General features: G+C 45.3%; 1 protein-coding gene across 1 annotated transcript; it reads left to right on the forward strand.

The window, feature by feature from the left end:
• Positions 1–443: 443 nt before the first annotated feature.
• Positions 444–1,385, forward strand: LOC143774741 (olfactory receptor 5G25-like). Its single transcript, XM_077262505.1, has one exon. It carries the CDS (start codon positions 444–446, stop codon positions 1,383–1,385), a length of 942 nt encoding a protein of 313 aa, XP_077118620.1.
• The last annotated feature ends 17,632 nt before the right edge of the window (positions 1,386–19,017 follow it).

Consider the following 19,017-nt stretch of genomic DNA (forward strand, 5'->3'; position numbering starts at 1 on the left):
ATGACAGGATGGGGATGCAGGATGGAGCAGCACATGACACAGTGGAGCAGCACATGACAGGATGGGGGCGCAGGATGGAGCAGCGCATGACAGGATGGGAGAGCAAGATGGGAGCAGCACATACCAGGATGGAGACCATATACCAATATAAATGCTCGCCACCTGGGCATAGAACGGGTTCAATAGCTAGTATATATATATATATATCTGCTAGACAAGAATTTAAAAAGGTAATTATACTCATATCTTCTATATTTTTTCATCAGAGTAGTCATCTCAACACCGCCTGGTCCAGCCTCCAAGAGAAGCTATTTAATTGCAAGTTCAGCATCTTGATGTCTTAACTATACTTTCCAATGACCTGATACCAATTGCAATTCTACATAAGATATAATTTCAAAATACATATATTCTCCATCATCCAGTTCTGCTACCAATGAACAATGAACAGGACAGTGATTACTGAAATATTTCTTATTGGTTTTCAAAACCTTTCAGATGTCAGGTTCTTCATAATTTTTGTGTGCTTGCTCATGTATCTGGCTGCAATGATTGGCAATCTCACCATTATCGTTTTGGTTTCCAAAAGTCATTACCTCCAATTTCCAATGTTCTTCTATCTGGGCCACCTTTCCTTCTCTGATATGTTGCTTATTTCCAACATTGTCCCATTCTTAGTGCATATTATTCTGTTCAATGGTGGCCTTGTTTCCCTTAAGGGCTGTATAACTCAGTTCTTTTTTTATGGTGTTTCTGCAACAACCGAATGTCTCCTGCTGACCGCTATGTCCTATGACCGATATCTCGCAATCTGCAGCCCACTACACTACTCCAATATTATGAGCCCAAGACTCTGTTTATATATTGTTGTATTTTGCTGGTCTCTGGGGTTTGTGATTACTCTGGTTCCAATACTATTGATACAGACATTGTGGTTCTGTGGTCCCTTCGTAATTGACCACTTCTTTTGTGACTTTGGTCCCCTTCTAGAGCTGTCCTGTTCAGATGTTTCCATAGTAAAATATGAGGTGCTGTTCCTCTCTGGTCTTCTGACCATTATCCCTTTTTGGTTTATTGTGGTCACCTATGGTTATATCTTTGTAACCATAATGAAGATCACCTCAGTCACCGGGAGACAGAAGACATTTTCCACCTGTAGTTCTCACCTGGCTGTTGTATGTACCTACTATGGGGCGCTATTTGCAATATATGTAGTACCCCGCAGAGGGTATTCTTTGAATATTAATAAAGTGGTGTCCCTCATGTACTCAGTGGTCACCCCATTGTTCAATCCAATCATATATGGCTTACGAAATAAGGAGATCAAAACCGCCATCCAAAGTTTTATCCTCAGGCGTAGAAGGAACTGCAGAAAATATTTTTGAAATTATCTACAAATTTTGACCTCAATGGTTATGGATGATTGCATGTACAATTTAAAAAAAAAATTTGAGCACCCATTCTCAAATTACTTTTTACTTTGTTGCAGTTGTATTGTGTTTAATTAGATGAGAACACGTGAAAAATGAAATGTGAGGAAATATTTAAAAATATGTTTTTTTTATTTTGGGGGAGGGTTTCACAGTTCACAGCTTGATAGCTTTTTAGGTTGAAGGTAGACTTAAATCTATCAACGTCAATCTAAAACCTAACATGTTGACCCACAGGGATGCAAAAATTTCATGTGACAGACACTAAAAGATCCATATTCGTGGATAAATTCCTTCTCGATTCCCCATATGGCAATCAGATGAGTTCCCTGGATCAACGTCCTATCACAGAATCTAGTGCTCATTACCTGTAGTGTCATCCAGACCTTTCTTGAATTTTAACAGTGAATCTACCTTCACAATATAATGTGGCAGAGTGTTCCATAGTCTTACTGCTCTTACAGTAAAGAATCTGGGTCTTCTAGCTGTAGATGATGTCCCCTGGTCCGTGTCACAGGCCTAACTGTAAAAAGATCATTACACAGACTTATGTTCTGCCTCATATACTGTATTTGTACATTGTAATAAGATCACCCCTAAGCCTTTGTTTTTCCAAACTGAATAACCCCATGTTTAATAACCTACCTTGGTATTGCAGTCCACCAATTTCCTTAATATCCTCGGTTCCCTTCTTTGCACCCGCTCTAGTTCAGCTCTGTCATTTTTGTACACCAGAGATCAAAATTGCACACAGTATTCTAAGTGTGGCCACAATAGTGACTTGTATAGAAGCAAAATTAGATTCTTGTTATGATCAACTCTACCTCTATTAATGCATCCCATTATTTTATTTGCCTTTGCAGCAGCTGCCAGACACTGGTCAATAAAGTGGAGTTTGCCATTCATGCATACACCCGGGTCTGTTTCAGTGACAGTTTTATGCAGTGTTTTACAATTTAATGCATAATTATTCATTTTATTTATTTATTTATTTATGTCAAGCTAAATATAGGGTCATCACTGATTTAAGATCCTGTTTCTGATGAGTGTGTTATTGGGTGACCTGAACTGATGGCTTTGTAGATCCTATAAACCTGTCAGAAGGGCACCTGGAGCTGCCGCCGGAGAGAGCTTTGCATCCGTTATATGTGTATATGAAACCGCCGTTAAGGAGACTACCTCAAATAGGTGGATCTAGAGAGTTTGATTTTTACCTTTCGGAAGACAGCTAATTTGTGTAAAATGGTAAAGGGAAGTCATATATGCAGCGCCCCAGAGTCCTGGTCGTTGCAGTAATGTCGCTCTTCCACCAGGGGGAGTGATGTTACGTCTGATGGCACCAAAGGAGTTCACCTGACCAGGTATCACAGTTTCACACTACACTTCACACTCCAACCACCAGGGGGAGCAAAGGTTCTATGTACTAGGCCACTCCTCACACTCTGGTAAAACTGATGGGTTGGAAGGGAAGTGAGGGAGAAGCTGCCTGGGTTTGACCCAGAGAAGACCTGTCAGGCAGACAGGGAGAGAAAGAGGAACATCTGAGCTGCAGACAGAGGTCCCTGTCAGAGACACAGGTCTCCTGACAGAGACAGAGCAAGAGATAGAACTTTACGGAGCTGCGCCTGCACTACATTGCGGCAGCATCCTAAGAAAGGACACGAAGCAAAGTAAATTGTGGAGAAGTGAGAAACGAGATCACAGCACAAGGAGATAACACCGGGTGGAGAGTCTGCCCCGAGATCGGCGGCCTCCTTCTGAGGTGCGTAGCCAGTGGGCGGAACACCGAGGGAGTAATTGGCTCTACACATTACTTTGAACTACGGCAGGACAGTTAATTCCAAGTTGGCTGCCCAACCTTAATACCTAATGAAGACAACGGAGGCAAATTGTGGGAGAGGGGCGTCTCTAGGGTCCCTATAAAATCCATACCATCTGGGGGACGGAGAGAGAATATCAGAAACATACATGACAGTTGTGAGGACTATCCCGTGGGGCTCAGCAGGGAAGTACTACAACACACAGGCGCTAGTAGGAAGGCTACTTGGAGCGCCCCCACTGTCGCAGGGCCGAGGGGTACCCGGTACCGGGCCTCTCTGTCTCGGTTCTGGAATTGTCACGGTGGCTAGACTCGGTCCGTGACCCTGCTAAGGGGCGTCCAGTAAAAGTTATACCTATAATTGGCTGTCCTGCCGTAGTTTGAAGTAATGCTTAGAGTCTCTTACTTTCTCGGCATTCCGGCCACCGACTTTGCGCCTCAGAAGGATGTTGCCTCGATCTTACAGCACGACTCCTTCTGGTCCTATAACCTCTGCGCTGTATTCCCGTTTCTCACTCCTTCACAATACCCCTCGCTTCTTGTCCTTCCCTAGGAGACTGCCGCTGTAAGCATAGGCACGGCTCCGTAACGTTCTTTCTGTTCGCTAGGGCTCTGCCAGGATCCCGCCTCTGACAGGTCCTCTCTCGAGCTCTTCCCCGCTCCTTTCTCCCTGACTTTCTGTCCAACCCCCAGTTTTAGCCAAGTGTGAGGAGTGGTCTAATAGATAGAACCACCCCCCCTGGTGGCCGGAGTGTGAAGTGTATTGTGAGTGTGTGTTACCTGGTCAGGTGAACTCCTTTAGTGCAATCAGACGTACCATCACTCCCCTTAGTGGCAGAGCAACAGTACTGCAACGACCAGGACTCTGGGGCGCTGCATACTGATTTTCACCTGCAAAGGGAACTCTGGATGTGCCTTCGGACCGGCCGGATTCAGCCAGCCCTGTTAGTGCTCTGGATTGTGGATGCTGAAGTCTACAGTAAAAGGTAAAGAGACTGCAACCCTGTGTCCTCATTATTTACTGTGACCTAAACCATCATCATCTACCTTACTGGGAAGCCCTGGGGACATACTTCACACTTCATATGTGGGAAGGTATTCCATCTAGCTGCCATAACATCACCCCAGCGGACCCCTAAGCAGCGTTGGTAGGGTTGAGCGAAACGGATCAGTCATTTTTATAAGTCGCCGACTTTTGTCAAAGTCGGGTTTCATGAAACCCGACCCGATCCCAGCGTGGGATTGGCCATGTGGTACACGATCTTCGCGCCAAAGTCTCATTTCATATGTCGCTTTCAGCGCCTTTTCTCAGCCAATGAAGGTGGACACAGAGTGTGGGCAGCGTGATGACATAGCTCTCGGTCCCCACCATCTTAGAGAAGGGCATGGCAGTGATTGGCTTGCTTTCTGCGGCGTCACAGGGGCTATAAAGGGGCGTTCCCGCCGACCGCCATCTTACTGCTGCTGATCTGAGCATAGGGAGAGGTTGCTGCCGCTTCGTCAGAAGCAGGGATAGCGTTAGGCAGGGTAAATTAACCCTCAAACCGCTTGTGCTGTAGCGATTTCCACTGTCCAACACCACCCTTTCTTTGCAGGGACAGTGGAGGCAAGATTTCTGTGCAACAGCTCTGTAGCTTATAAGGCTCCCTGATAGCTGCGTTGCTGTGTGTACGCCGCTGTGCAAACCAACTGCTTTTTTAAAAGCAAAAATCCTGTTGCTCCTTCCTTTCTGCACAGCTATCTTGTTTGTTTGTCCTCATTTTTTGTGTGCCGCAGTCCTTTTTATTGCTGCCTGCCATACTTTTCAGAGATTATTGTAGGGAGATAGTAATTGTAGTACAGTCCCTTTTTTTTTTAATATCTTCCAGCCACTTTCAGCCCCTGAAACTGTGTAGTGTAAAACAGTGGGCCTGTATTTTTCTGCACTGTCCCACACCTAAGAAGGGAGATTTATATTGCCAATCAGTGCATCTGTGCCAGTGCTGTCTGTGGTATCTGTCATTCATTTTGTGCCACAGAAACTATACTGTGATATAGTGGGCCTGATTAAATCACTTGTCTCCCATATAAAAAATAAATAAATAAAATAAAGGGAGAATAATCTTGCCAAATCTGTGCATCTGTGCCAGTGCTGTCTGTGGTATCTGTCATTCATTTTGTGCCACAGAAACTATACTGTGATATAGTGGGTCTGATTTTTTCCTGCAATCTCCCACACATAAAGAGGGAGATTTATCTTGCCAGTGTATGCATCTGTGTCAGTCCTGTTAGTGCCATATCTGCCAGCCTCTTTCTGCCAATCAAACTGTGTATTGTAATCCAGTGGGCCTGATTTTTCCCTGCATTCTCCCACACATAAAGAGGGAGATTTCTATTGCCAGTGTGTGCATCTGCGTGCGTCAGTCCTGTTCGTGGCATATCTGCCAGCCTCTTTCTGCCAATCAAACTGTGTAGTGTAATACAGTGGGCCTCATTTTTTCCTGCATTCTCACACACATAAAAAAGGGAGATTTAAATCCACAACAAGTTTACGTACACCTTCTACCTGCTTGTACAGGACCATATAATGGTTGTTAGTTTGGTTACATTTTTCCAAGAATGAGGAAGTCTGGTGGAAGAGGCCGTGGCCATAGGCAGTCATTGCCAGCTGGTAATGATGGTAGTGGTAGTGGTTGTGGAGCATCAGGTGGTCATGGGAAAAGCAATATAGACCCTAAGTCTCGAGTTGTTGAGCCAGAGTCATCATCTGGCTACACAAGGCCTCAAACGCTCCCTTTTCTGGGAGTAGGAAAACCGCTTTTAAAGCCGGAGCAGCAGGAACAAGTTTTGGCTTTCATTGCTGACTCTGCCTCTAGCTCTTTTGCCTCCTCCTCGGAAAGTGGAAAAATGTAAAAGCAGCGCGTCGTCAGTGGATGTTCCCAGTCAGGGACAAGTCGCTTCCTTCTGTTCTTCACCCAGAACAACAGAGAAGGATGCGTCAGGCGACACAACAGATTACTCCATAGAGCTCTTTACTAGGGTTGAGCGACTTTCATTTTTTTAAGATCGAGTCGATTATCGCGAAAAGTCGGGGATCGACCGAAACATGAAACCCAATGCAAGTCAATGGGGAAGCATAGTCGGCAGTGAGTGGAGGCCAGGAAAACACCTACAGTGCCCATTTTAATGCCAAAAACATCCATTCTTGTTTCTGAAGCTTGTCAATCTTAATTAACTTTAGAATAATAGTTAGGCATTGGAAATTGGGGGTCATTTGGCAAAAGTTGTGGGGGGTAGGGCTGGTTCAAGGTTTTGGTGGCCCCAGGAAACGTGGACTACGTCACGGCGGTGGAGCAGTGAGAGGTAAGTATTTCAACTTCAACTTCAAGTGCTGTGATCCTGAGCAAGCAGGGAGGCCCACTCGTTCGCATTGGCACTGTCACAGGGCCCCTCAAAGTACGGCGGTGTGTTTGCACAGCGGGGGCGCCTCCCACCGGCAGCGACACTTTTGCGTACTCTGAGGGGCCCTGTGCCTGTGATGTCGCCAACGAATATGCCCCCCTACCTGTTGAAGAAACCTGCACTTTCATCTGCACCTTCCTCTTTGTCCCTGTATGAGGTGGTATAGTATGCGGGAAGGGGAACCTGACTTTCAGCAGGGTCAGATTGTGGCTGTGTAGCGTGCAAGGGGAATGTAGTGGTCTGGGTCAAAGTACCACAAGACTCATCTAGCACCGGCTGGGCAATGGGCAGGATGAAGAGGAAACACTGATATAGGCCCAAATAATAAAGTGGGTAAAATGCAGTTCAAAATTGCTAACAGGACTAACCAGGTGGCACTGCTTAGTTCAGAGGATTAGAAAACCCAGGAGCGGCAGACACCTTTAGTAGGGCCCAACCACATTAGTAGGCCCTATGCAGTTTAATATTACAAATGAAGGAAGAAAGCCTGAAGATTAAAGGTCAGTAAAATAACACAGGACAACACCAAGGTGCGGCACACACCGTTACTAGGCCCAACCAAAATAGTAGGCCAACTGCAGTTTAATTATTTAAAATGTAAGCCGAAAGCCTGAACATTGAAGGTCGGGACAACAAAACAGGAGAAAACCCAGTAGCGTCAGACACCTTTTTAAGGGCCCAACCACCAATTTTTAAAAACAACTACTTAATGAGAGCCTGAAGGTTGAAGCTCAGCTTTATACAGTGGAGGACAACACCAGGGAGCGGCAGACACCGTTAGTAGGCTCCAACCACCAATTTTTAAAAACAACTACTTAATGAGAGCCTGAAGGTTGAAGCTCAGCTTTATACAGTGGAGGACAACACCAGGGAGCGGCACACACCGTTAGTAGGGCCCAACCAAAGTTGAAGGCCAAATGCAGTTTAATATCTGCTACTATAGGTCAAAAGCCTCAAGGTTGAAGCTCAGCTTTAAACAGTGGAGGACAACACCAGGGAGCGGCACACACCGTTAGTAGACCCCAACCACCAATTTTTACAAACAAATACTTAATGAGAGCCTGAAGGTTGAAGCTCAGCTTTATACAGTGGAGGACAACACCAGGGAGCGGCACACACCGTTACTAGGCCCCAACCAAAGTAGTAGGGCAACTGCAGTGTGACATTAAAAAATATTTAATGAGAGCCTGAAGGTTGAAGCTCAGACAAGGAAACCAGGAGGAGAACACCAAGGAGGAGGAGAACACCAAGGAGCGGCAGACACCGTTACTAGGCCCCAACCCAGGTAGCAGGGCAACTGCAGTGTTACATTTAAAAATACTTTATGAGAGCCTGAAGGTTGAAGCTCAGACAAGGAAACCAGGAGGAGAACACCAAGGAGGAGGGGAACACCCAGGAGAAGGAGAACACCCAGGAGGAGGAGAACACCCAGGAGCGTCAGACATCAACAGTAGGCCCCAACCAAACTAGTAGCCCAAATGCAGTTTCCTATTTTTTTAAAAAGCCCGAAAACCTGAATTGAGGACAATTTGAATTAGGGACTGCAGACAGACTTAGTAGGCTGTCCCCTGTGGACGATGCATCTACCACATTAACCCATTGCACCGTAATGGACACGTAACCTTCCGTGGCCATGCCTACAGGTCCATGCGTCTGTTGTCCTGTGCACCTTTGTACTCACAGATTGCCAGAGTGCATGGACAATGCGGTCTTTTACATGCTGGTGGAGGGTTGGGATGGCTTTTCTCACAAAAGAAGTGTCAACTGGGTAGCTTGTAGCGTGGTACAGCGTAGTACATCATGGCTTTATTAATATTAAATAAAAAAAAAATATATGCTCTATGCACTTTAAAATAGGTTCCAGGGGTACACGGGCAGCATTGGTGTGGTCAGCGGAGGACGATTGCAAGGAAGGACCGCAGGCAGACTTAGTAGGCCTAAAATAAATAAAAATAGGCTCTATGCAGTTTAAAATAGGTTACATGGGTACACAGGCAGCATTGGTGTGGTCAGTGGAGGAGGGTTGCAAGGAGGGACCGCAGACAGGCTTACTAGGCCTAAAATAAATAAAAATAGGCTCAAGGCACTTAGAGTTATCTCGCAGGGGTACACAGGCAGCATTGGTGTGGTGTTGTGATCCTAATGGCAGAGGATCTCAGGGTCTTCAGCAAAGACTGCAAACATAAAAACTAGCTCTTAGGGAGGTGGTAACTGAGCTGACCACATACCTGATCCTAGCCCACAACTAATAGCAGCCGGGGAACGTACCTACGTTGGTTCTAGATGTCTCGCGCCAGCCGGAGATCTAACTAACCCTTTCAGAGAAAATACAGACCTCACTTGCCTCCAGAGAAAGGTACCCCAAAGTAGATACAGGCCCCCAACAAATAATAATGGTGAGGTAAGAGGAAAGGACAAACGTAAGTATGAACTAGATTCAGCAAAGAGAGGCCCACTAAATAATAGCAGAAATATAGGAAGCGGACTTATGTGGTCAGCGAAAAACCCTACAAAAATATCCACGCTGAATATCCAAGAACCCCTGTACCGACTAACGGTATGGGGGGAGAAAATCAGCCCCCTTAGAGCTTCCAGCAAAATCAGGAATCACATTATGAACAAGCTGGACAAAAAACAGAATAATACAAATAAACAAAAAACAAGAAAGCAGGACTTAGCTTATGTTGCAAAAATCAGGACCCGTAGACAAGAGCAACCAGACAAGGACTGATTACATGGATGCCAGGCAATGGACTAAGACTCCAGGAAGTTTAAATAGGAACATCCAGAGTCTTAACGAACCAGGTGACTACCAACCTGGGGAAAGAGTATCCAAGAGCCATACCGCGAGTGACCACCAGAGGGAGCCAAAAAATATAGTTCATAACAGTACCCCCCCTTTAAGGAGGGGTCACCGAACCCTCACTACGACCACCACGGCGATCAGGATGGGCAGCGTGAAAGGCACGAACCAAATCGGCCGCATGAACATCAGAGGCGACCACCCAGGAATTATCCTCCTGACCATAGCCCTTCCATTTGACCAGATACTGAAGCCTCCGTCTAGAGAGATGAGAATCTAAGATCTTCTCCACCACATACTCCAACTCGCCCTCAACCAATACCGGAGCAGGAGGGTCAACAGCAGGAACCACAGGCACAATGTACCGCCGCAACAAAGACCTATGGAACACATTGTGAATGGCAAACGACACAGGAAGATCCAAACGAAAAGACACCGGATTAAGGACCTCCAAAATTCTATAAGGACCAATAAAGCGAGGCTTAAACTTAGGAGAGGAAATCTTCAGAGGGACAAACCGAGAAGACAACCAAACCAAATCCCCAACACGAAGTCGGGGATCCACACCGCTGCGGCGGTTGGCAAAACGCTGAGCCTTCTCCTGTGACAACTTCAAGTTGTCCACCACATGATTCCAAGTCCGCTGCAACCTATCAACCACGGAATCCACCCCAGGACAGTCAGAAGGCTCAACATGACCTGAGGAGAAACGAGGATGAAAACCAGAGTTCCAGAAAAATGGCGAAACCAAAGTAGCGGAACTAGCCCGATTATTGAGGGCAAACTCAGCCAATGGCAAGAAGGTCACCCAATCATCCTGATCCGCAGAAACAAAACATCTCAAATAAGCCTCCAGCATCTGATTAGTTCGCTCCATTTGGCCATTAGTCTGAGGATGAAAGGCAGACGAGAACGACAGATCAATGCCCATCTTAGCACAAAAAGATCGCCAGAATCTGGACACAAACTGGGATCCTCTGTCAGACATGATATTCTCAGGAATGCCGTGCAAACGAACCACATTCTGAAAAAACAAAGGAACCAGATCGGAAGAGGAAGGCAACTTAGGCAAGGGCACCAAATGGACCATCTTGGAAAAACGATCACACACCACCCAGATGACAGACATTCCCTGAGACACCGGAAGATCTGAAATGAAATCCATGGAAATGTGTGTCCAAGGCCTCTTCGGGACGGGCAAGGGCAAAAGCAACCCGCTGGCACGAGAACAGCAAGGCTTAGCCCGAGCACAAGTCCCACAGGACTGCACAAAAGAACGCACATCCCGTGACAAGGAAGGCCACCAAAAGGACCTAGCCACCAAATCCCTGGTACCAAAAATCCCAGGATGCCCTGCCAACACCGAGGAATGAACCTTGGAAATAACTCTGCTGGTCCATTTATCAGGAACAAACAGTCTATCAGGTGGACAAGAGTCAGGTCTACCAGCCTGAAATCTCTGCAACACACGTCGCAAATCAGGAGAAATGGCCGACAAAATCACTCCCTCTTTAAGAATACCAGCCGGCTCTGAGACCCGATTACCAACATCATAGTTCCGCTCAGCCGGCGAAAACTTCCTGGAAAAGAAAGCACATGGTTTCATCACAGAGCAACCAGAGCCTCTCTGCGACAAAACAGCTCCTGCACCGATCTCAGAAGCATCCACTTCAACCTGAAAGGGAAGTGAGACATCAGGCTGGCACAAAACAGGCGCCGAAGTAAACCTGCGCTTCAGCTCCCGGAAGGCCTCAATGGCCGCAGGAGCCCAATTAGCGACATCAGAACCTTTCTTGGTCATATCCGTCAGAGGTTTAACAACGCTAGAAAAGTTAGCAATAAAACGACGGTAGAAATTAGCAAAACCCAAAAACTTCTGAAGACTCTTAACAGACGTGGGTTGAGTCCAATCATGAATAGCTCGGACCTTGACTGGGTCCATCTCCACAGCAGAAGGGGAAAAAATAAAACCCAAAAAGGAAACCTTCTGCACTCCAAAGAGACACTTTGAGCCCTTCACAAACAAAGCATTATCACGCAAAACCTGAAACACCATCCTGACCTGCTTTACATGAGAATCCCAATCATCAGAAAAAACTAAAATGTCATCCAGATAAACAACCACAAATTTATCTAGATACTTCCGGAAGATGTCATGCATAAAGGATTGAAGCACTGAAGGAGGATTAGAGAGCCCAAAAGGCATCAGCAAGAACTCAAAATGACCTTCGGGCATATTAAATGCAGTTTTCCATTCATCTCCCTGCCTAATGCGCACAAGGATGTACGCACCACGAAGATCTATCTTGGTGAACCAACAGGCACCCTTAATCCGAGCAAACAAGTCCGACAATAGTGGCAGAGGGTATTGAAATTTAACCGTGATTTTATTCAGAAGCCGATAGTCTATACAAGGTCTCAAAGATCCGTCTTTCTTGGCCACAAAAAAGAATCCCGCACAAAGAGGGGAAGAGGATGGACGAATATGTCCTTTCTCCAAAGACTCCTTTATATAAGAACGCATCGCGGCATGCTCAGGTACCGACAGATTAAATAATCGTCCCTTAGGAAACTTACTACCAGGAATCAAATCTATAGCGCAGTCACAGTCCCTATGAAAAGGAAGAGCACTGGACCAGGACTCACTGAACACATCCTGATAGTCAAGCAAATACTCAGGAGCTTCTGAAGGAGTGGAGGAAGCAATAGACACCAACGGGGAATCGCAATGAATTCCCTGACAACCCCAACTTGACACAGACATAGCCCTCCAATCCAGGACAGGATTATGAGCCTGTAACCATGGCAGACCCAAAACGACCAAATCATGCATCTTATGCAGAACAAGAAAACGAATCACCTCCCGATGTTCAGGAGTCATGCACATGGTCACTTGTGTCTAATACTGCGGTTTATTCTCCGCCAATGGCGTACCATCAATTCCTCTGAGAGGAATATGATTTTCTAAAGGCTCCAGGACAAAACCACAGCGCCTGGCAAACGACAAGTCCATAAGACTCAGGGCAGCGCCTGAATCCACAAACGCCATAACAGGGTAGGAAGACAATGAGCAAATTAAAGTCACAGACAAAATAAATTTAGGCTGCAAGTTACCAACGGCGACAGGACTAACAAACTTTGTTAGGCGTTTAGAGCATGCTGATATAACATGTGTAGAATCACCACAGTAAAAACACAACCCATTCTGACGTCTATGATTTTGCCGTTCAGTTCTAGTCTGAATTCTATCACATTGCATTAAATCCGGTGTCTGTTCAGACAACACTGCCAAAGGATTAGTGGATTTGCGCTCCCGCAAACGCCGATCAATCTGAATGGCCAGCGTCATAGAATCATTCAGACTTGTAGGAATGGGAAAGCCCACCATCACATTCTTAATGGTTTCAGAAAGGCCATTTCTGAAATTTGCGGCCAGAGCACACTCATTCCACTGAGTAAGCACGGACCATTTCCGAAATTTTTGGCAATACACTTCAGCTTCATCCTGGCCCTGAGAAATAGCCAGCAAAGCCTTCTCTGCCTGAATTTCAAGATTGGGCTCCTCATACAGCAATCCAAGCGCCAGAAAAAACGCATCAACATTTGCCAATGCCGGATCTCCTGGCGCCAATGAGAAAGCCCAATCCTGAGGGTCGCCCCGCAAGAAGGAGATAACAATTTTAACTTGCTGAGCTGATTCTCCAGACGAACGAGGTCTCAAAGATAGAAACAATTTACAATTATTCCTAAAATTCCTAAATTTAAATCGATCTCCAGAGAACAGCTCAGGAATAGATATCTTAGGCTCTGACATAGGACTGCTAGTAACAAAATCCTGAATGCCCTGCACACGAGCAGCAAGCTGATCCACACTAGTAATCAGAGTTTGCACATTCATGTCAGCAGCAGAGTTTCAAGCCATTCAGAGATAAAGGGGAAGGAAGAAAAAAAAAAAAAAAACTCAGAACTTCTTTTCTTTTAATCCCACTTCTGCAATGCATTAACTATTCAGTGGCCTGGCATACTGTTGTGATCCTAATGGCAGAGGATCTCAGGGTCTTCAGCAAAGACTGCAAACATAAAAACTAGCTCTTAGGGAGGTGGTAACTGAGCTGACCACATACCTGATCCTAGCCCACAACTAATAGCAGCCGGGGAACGTACCTACGTTGGTTCTAGACGTCTCGCGCCAGCCGTAGATCTAACTAACCCTTTCAGAGAAAATACAGACCTCACTTGCCTCCAGAGAAAGGTACCCCAAAGTATATACAGGCCCCCAACAAATAATAACGGTGAGGTAAGAGGAAAGGACAAACGTAAGTATGAACTAGATTCAGCAAAGAGAGGCCCACTAAATAATAGCAGAAATATAGGAAGCGGACTTATGTGGTCAGCGAAAAACCCTACAAAAATATCCACGCTGAATATCCAAGAACCCCCGTACCGACTAACGGTATGGGGGGAGAATATCAGCCCCCTTAGAGCTTCCAGCAAAATCAGGAATCACATTATGAACAAGCTGGACAAAAAACAGAATAATACAAATAAACAAAAAACAAGAAAGCAGGACTTAGCTTATGTTGCAAAAATCAGGACCAGTAGACAAGAGCAACCAGACAAGGACTGATTACATGGATGCCAGGCAATGGACTAAGACTCCAGGAAGTTTAAATAGGAACACCCAGAGTCTTAACGAACCAGGTGACTACCAACCTGGGGAAAGAGTATCCAAGAGCCATAACGCGAGTGACCACCAGAGGGAGCCAAAAAATATAGTTCATAATAGTGTGGTCAGCGGGGAACGATTGCAAGGAGGGACCGCAGACAGACTTACTAGGCCTTAAATAAATAAAAATAGGCTCAAGGCAGTTTTTAATAGGTTAAATGGGTACACAGGCAGCATTGGTGTGGTCAGTGGAGGAGGACTGCAAGGAGGGACCGCAGACAGGCTTACTAGGCCTAAAATAAATAAAAATAGGCTCAAGGCACTTAGAGTTGTCTCGCAGGGGTATACAGGCAGCATTGGTGTGGTCAGCGGAGGACGATTGCAAGGAGGGACCGCAGACAGGCGTACTAGGCCTAAAATAAATAAAAATAGGCTCAAGGCACTTAGAGTTATCTCGCAGGGGTACACTGGCAGCATTGGTGTGGTCAGCGGAGGACGATTGCAAGGAGGGACCGCAGACAGACTTACTAGGCCTAAAATAAATAAAAATAGGCTCTATGCAGTTTTAAATAGGTTACATGGGTACACAGGCAGCATTGGTGTGGTCAGTGGAGGAGGATTGCAAGGAGGGACCGCAGACAGGCTTACTAGGCCTAAAATAAATAAAAATAGGCTCAAGGCACTTAGAGTTATCTCGCAGGAGTACACAGGCAGCATTGGTGGGGTCAGCGGAGGATGATTGCAAGGAGGGACCGCAGACAGACTTACTAGGCCTTAAATAAATAAAAATAGGCTCAAGGCAGTTTTTAATAGGTTAAATGGGTACACAGGCAGCATTGGTGTGGTCAGTGGAGGAGGACTGCAAGGAGGGACCGCAGACAGGCTTACTAGGCCTAAAATAAATAAAAATAGGCTCAAGGCACTTAGAGTTGTCTCGCAGGGGTATACAGGCAGCATTGGTGTGGTCAGCGGAGGACGATTGCAAGGAGGGACCGCAGACAGGCTTACTAGGCCTAAAATAAATAAAAATAGGCTCAAGGCACTTAGAGTTATCTCGCAGGGGTACACTGGCAGCATTGGTGTGGTCAGCGGAGGACAATTGCAAGGAGGGACCGCAGACAGACTTACTAGGCCTGAAATAAATAAAAATAGGCTCTATGCAGTTTTAAATAGGTTACATGGGTACACAGGCAGCATTGGTGTGGTCAGTGGAGGAGGATTGCAAGGAGGGACCGCAGACAGGCTTACTAGGCCTAAAATAAATAAAAATAGGCTCAAGGCACTTGGAGTTATCTCGCAGGAGTACACAGGCAGCATTGGTGTGGTCAGCGGAGGACGATTGCAAGGAGGGACCGCAGACAGACTTACTAGGCCTAAAATAAATAAAAATAGGCTCTATGCAGTTTTAAATAGGTTAAATGGGTACACAGGCAGCATTGGTGTGGTCAGTGGAGGAGGATTGCAAGGAGGGACCGCAGACAGGCTTACTAGGCCTAAAATAAATAAAAATAGGCTCAAGGCACTTAGAGTTATCTCGCAGGGGTACACAGGCAGCATTGGTGTGGTCAGCGGAGAACGATTGCAAGGAGGGACCGCAGACAGACTTACTAGGCCTGAAATAAATAAAAATAGGCTCAAGGCAGTTTTTAATAGGTTAAATGGGTACACAGGCAGCATTGGTGTGGTCAGTGGAGGAGGACTGCAAGGAGGGACCGCAGACAGGCTTACTAGGCCTAAAATAAATAAAAATAGGCTCAATGCACTTAGAGTTGTCTCGCAGGGGTACACTGGCAGCATTGGTGTGGTCAGCGGAGGACGATTGCAAGGAGGGACCGCAGACAGACTTACTAGGCCTAAAATAAATAAAAATAGGCTCTATGCAGTTTTAAATAGGTTAAATGGGTACACAGGCAGCATTGTTGTGGTCAGTGGAGGAGGATTGCAAGGAGGGACCGCAGACAGGCTTACTAGGCCTAAAATAAATAAAAATAGGCTCAAGGCACTTAGAGTTATCTCGCAGGGGTACACAGGCAGCATTGGTGTGGTCAGCCGAGGACGATTGAAAGGAGGGACCACAGACAGACGTACTAGGCCTAAAATAAATAAAAAAAAGCTCTTTGCAGTTTTAAATAGGTTAAATGGGTACACAGGCAGCATTGGTGTGGTCAGTGGAGGAGGATTGCAAGGAGGGACCGCAGACAGGCTTACTAGGCCTAAAATAAATAAAAATAGGCTCAAGGCACTTAGAGTTATCTTGCAGAGGTACACAGGTAGCATTGGTGTGGTCAGCGGAGGACGATTGCAATGAGGGACCGCAGACAGACTTACTAGGCCTAAAATAAATAAAAATAGGCTCTATGCAGTTTTAAATAGGTTAAATGGGTACACAGGCAGCATTGGTGTGGTCAGTGGAGGAGGATTGCAAGCAGTTACCGCAGACAGGCTTACTAGGCCTAAAATAAATAAAAATAGGCTCAAGGCACTTAGAGTTATCTCGCAGGGGTACACAGGCAGCATTGGTGTGGTCAGCGGAGGACGATTGCAAGGAGGGACCACAGACAGACTTACTAGGCCTAAAATAAATAAAAATAGGCTCAAGGCAGTTTTAAATAGGTTAAATGGGTGCACAGGCAGCATTGTTGTGGTCAGTGGAGGAGGATTGCAAGGAGGGACCACAGACAGGCTTACTAGGCCTAAAATAAATAAAAATAGGCTCAAGGCACTTAGAGTTGTCTCGCAGAGGTACACAGGCAGCATTGGTGTGGTCAGTGGAGGACAATTGCAAGGAGGGACCGCAGACAGGCTTACTAGGCCTAAAATAAATAAAAATAGGCTCAAGGCACTTAGAGTTATCTCGCAGGGGTACACAGGCAGCATTGATGTAGTCAGCGGAGGACGATTGCAAGGAGGGACCGCAGACAGACGTACTAGGCCTAAAATAAATAAAAATAGGCTCTAAGCAGTTTTAAATAGGTTACATGAGTACACAGGAAGCATTGGTGTGGTCAGTGGAGGAGGATTGCAAGGAGGGACCGCAGACAGGCTTACTAGGCCTAAAATTAATAAAAATAGGCTCAAGGCAGTTTTAGCCCCTTAGTGACAGAGCCAATTTGGTACTTAATGACGAGCCAATTTTTACAATTCTGACCAGTGTCACTTTATGAGGTTATAACTCTGGAACGCTTTATCGGATCCCGCTGATTCTGAGATTGTTTTTTCGTGACATGTTGTACTTCAAGATAGTGGTAACATTTCTTCGATATTACTTGCGATTATTTATGAAAAAAATGGAAATATGGCGAAAATGTTTAAAATTTTGCAATTTTCAAACTTTGTATTTTTATTCCCTTAAATCAGAGAGATATGTCACAAAAAATAGTTAATAAATAACATTTCTCACATGTCTACTTTACATCAGCACAATTTTGGAAACAATTTTTTTTTTTGTTAGGGAGTTATAAGGGATAAAAGTTGACCAGCAATTTCTCATTTTTACAACACCATGTTTTTTTTAGGGACCACATCACCTTTGAAGTGATTTTGAGGGGTCTATATGATAGAAAATAACCAAGTGTGACACCATTCTAAAAACTGCACCCCTCAAGCTGCTCAAAACCACATTCAAGAAGTTTATTAACCCTTTACGTACTTCACAGGAACTAAAACAATGTGGAAGAAAAAAATGAACATTTTACTTTTTTTTGCAAACATTTTACTTCAGAACCATTTTTTTTAATTTTCACAAGTGTAAAAACAGAAATTTAACCACAAATTTTGTTGTGCAATTTTTCCTGAGTACGCCGATACCCCATATGTGGAGGTAAACCACTGTTTGGGCGCACCGCAGAGCTTGGAAGTGAAGGAGCACCGTTTGACTGTTTCAATGCAGAATTGGCTGGAATTGAGATCGGACGCCATGTCGCGTTTGGAGAGCCCCTAATGTGCCTAAACAGTGGAAACCCCCCACAAGTGACACCATTTTGGAAACTAGACCCCCCAAGGAACTTATCTAGATGTGTGGTGAGCACTTTGAACCCCCAAGTGCTTCACAGAAGTTTATAACGTAGAGCCATGGAAATAAAAAATCGCATTTGTTTTCACAAAAATGATTTTTTCGCCCACAAATTCTTATTTTCACAAGGGTATCAGGAGAAATTAGACCACAAAAGTTGTTGTGCAATTTCTCCTGAGTACGTCGATACCCCATATGTGGAGGTAAACCACTGTTTGGGCGCACCGCAGAGCTTGGAAGTGAAGGAGCACCGTTTGACTTTTTCAATGCAGAATTGGCTGGAATTGAGATCGGATGCCATGTCGCGTTTGGTGAGTCCCTGATGTGCCTAAACAGTGGAAACCCCCCACAAGTGACACCATTTTGGAAACTAGACCCCCCAAGGAACTTATCTAGATGTGTGGTGAGCACTTTGAACCCCCAAGTGCTTCACAGAAGTTTATAACGTAGAGCCGTGAAAATAAAAAATCTCATTTTTTCTACAAAAATGATCTTTTTGCCCCCAAATTTTTATTTTCACAAGGGTAACAGGAGAAATTAGACCACAAAAGTTGTTGTACAATTTCTCCTGAGTACGTCGATACCCCATATATGGGGGTAAACCACTGTTTGGGCGCAAAGCAGAGCTTGGAAGAGAAGGAGTGTCGTTTTACTTTTTCAATGTAGAATTGGCTGGAATTGAGATCGGACGCCATGTCACGTTTGGAGAGCCGCTGATGTGCCTAAACAGTAGAGACCCCCCACATATGACACCATTTTGGAAACTAGACCCCTTAAGGAACTTATCTAGATGTGTGGTGAGCACTTTAAACCCCCAGGTGCTTCACAGAAGTTTATAACGTAGAG

Source organism: Ranitomeya variabilis, chromosome 5, assembly GCF_051348905.1.
Source record: "Ranitomeya variabilis isolate aRanVar5 chromosome 5, aRanVar5.hap1, whole genome shotgun sequence".
In the NCBI taxonomy this organism is placed as follows: domain Eukaryota; kingdom Metazoa; phylum Chordata; class Amphibia; order Anura; family Dendrobatidae; genus Ranitomeya; species Ranitomeya variabilis.

Bases quoted from the DNA above. Each gene is read 5' to 3' on its own strand.
- LOC143774741 (XM_077262505.1), top strand. From the start codon at position 444: ATGAACAGGACAGTGATTACTGAAATATTTCTTATTGGTTTTCAAAAC.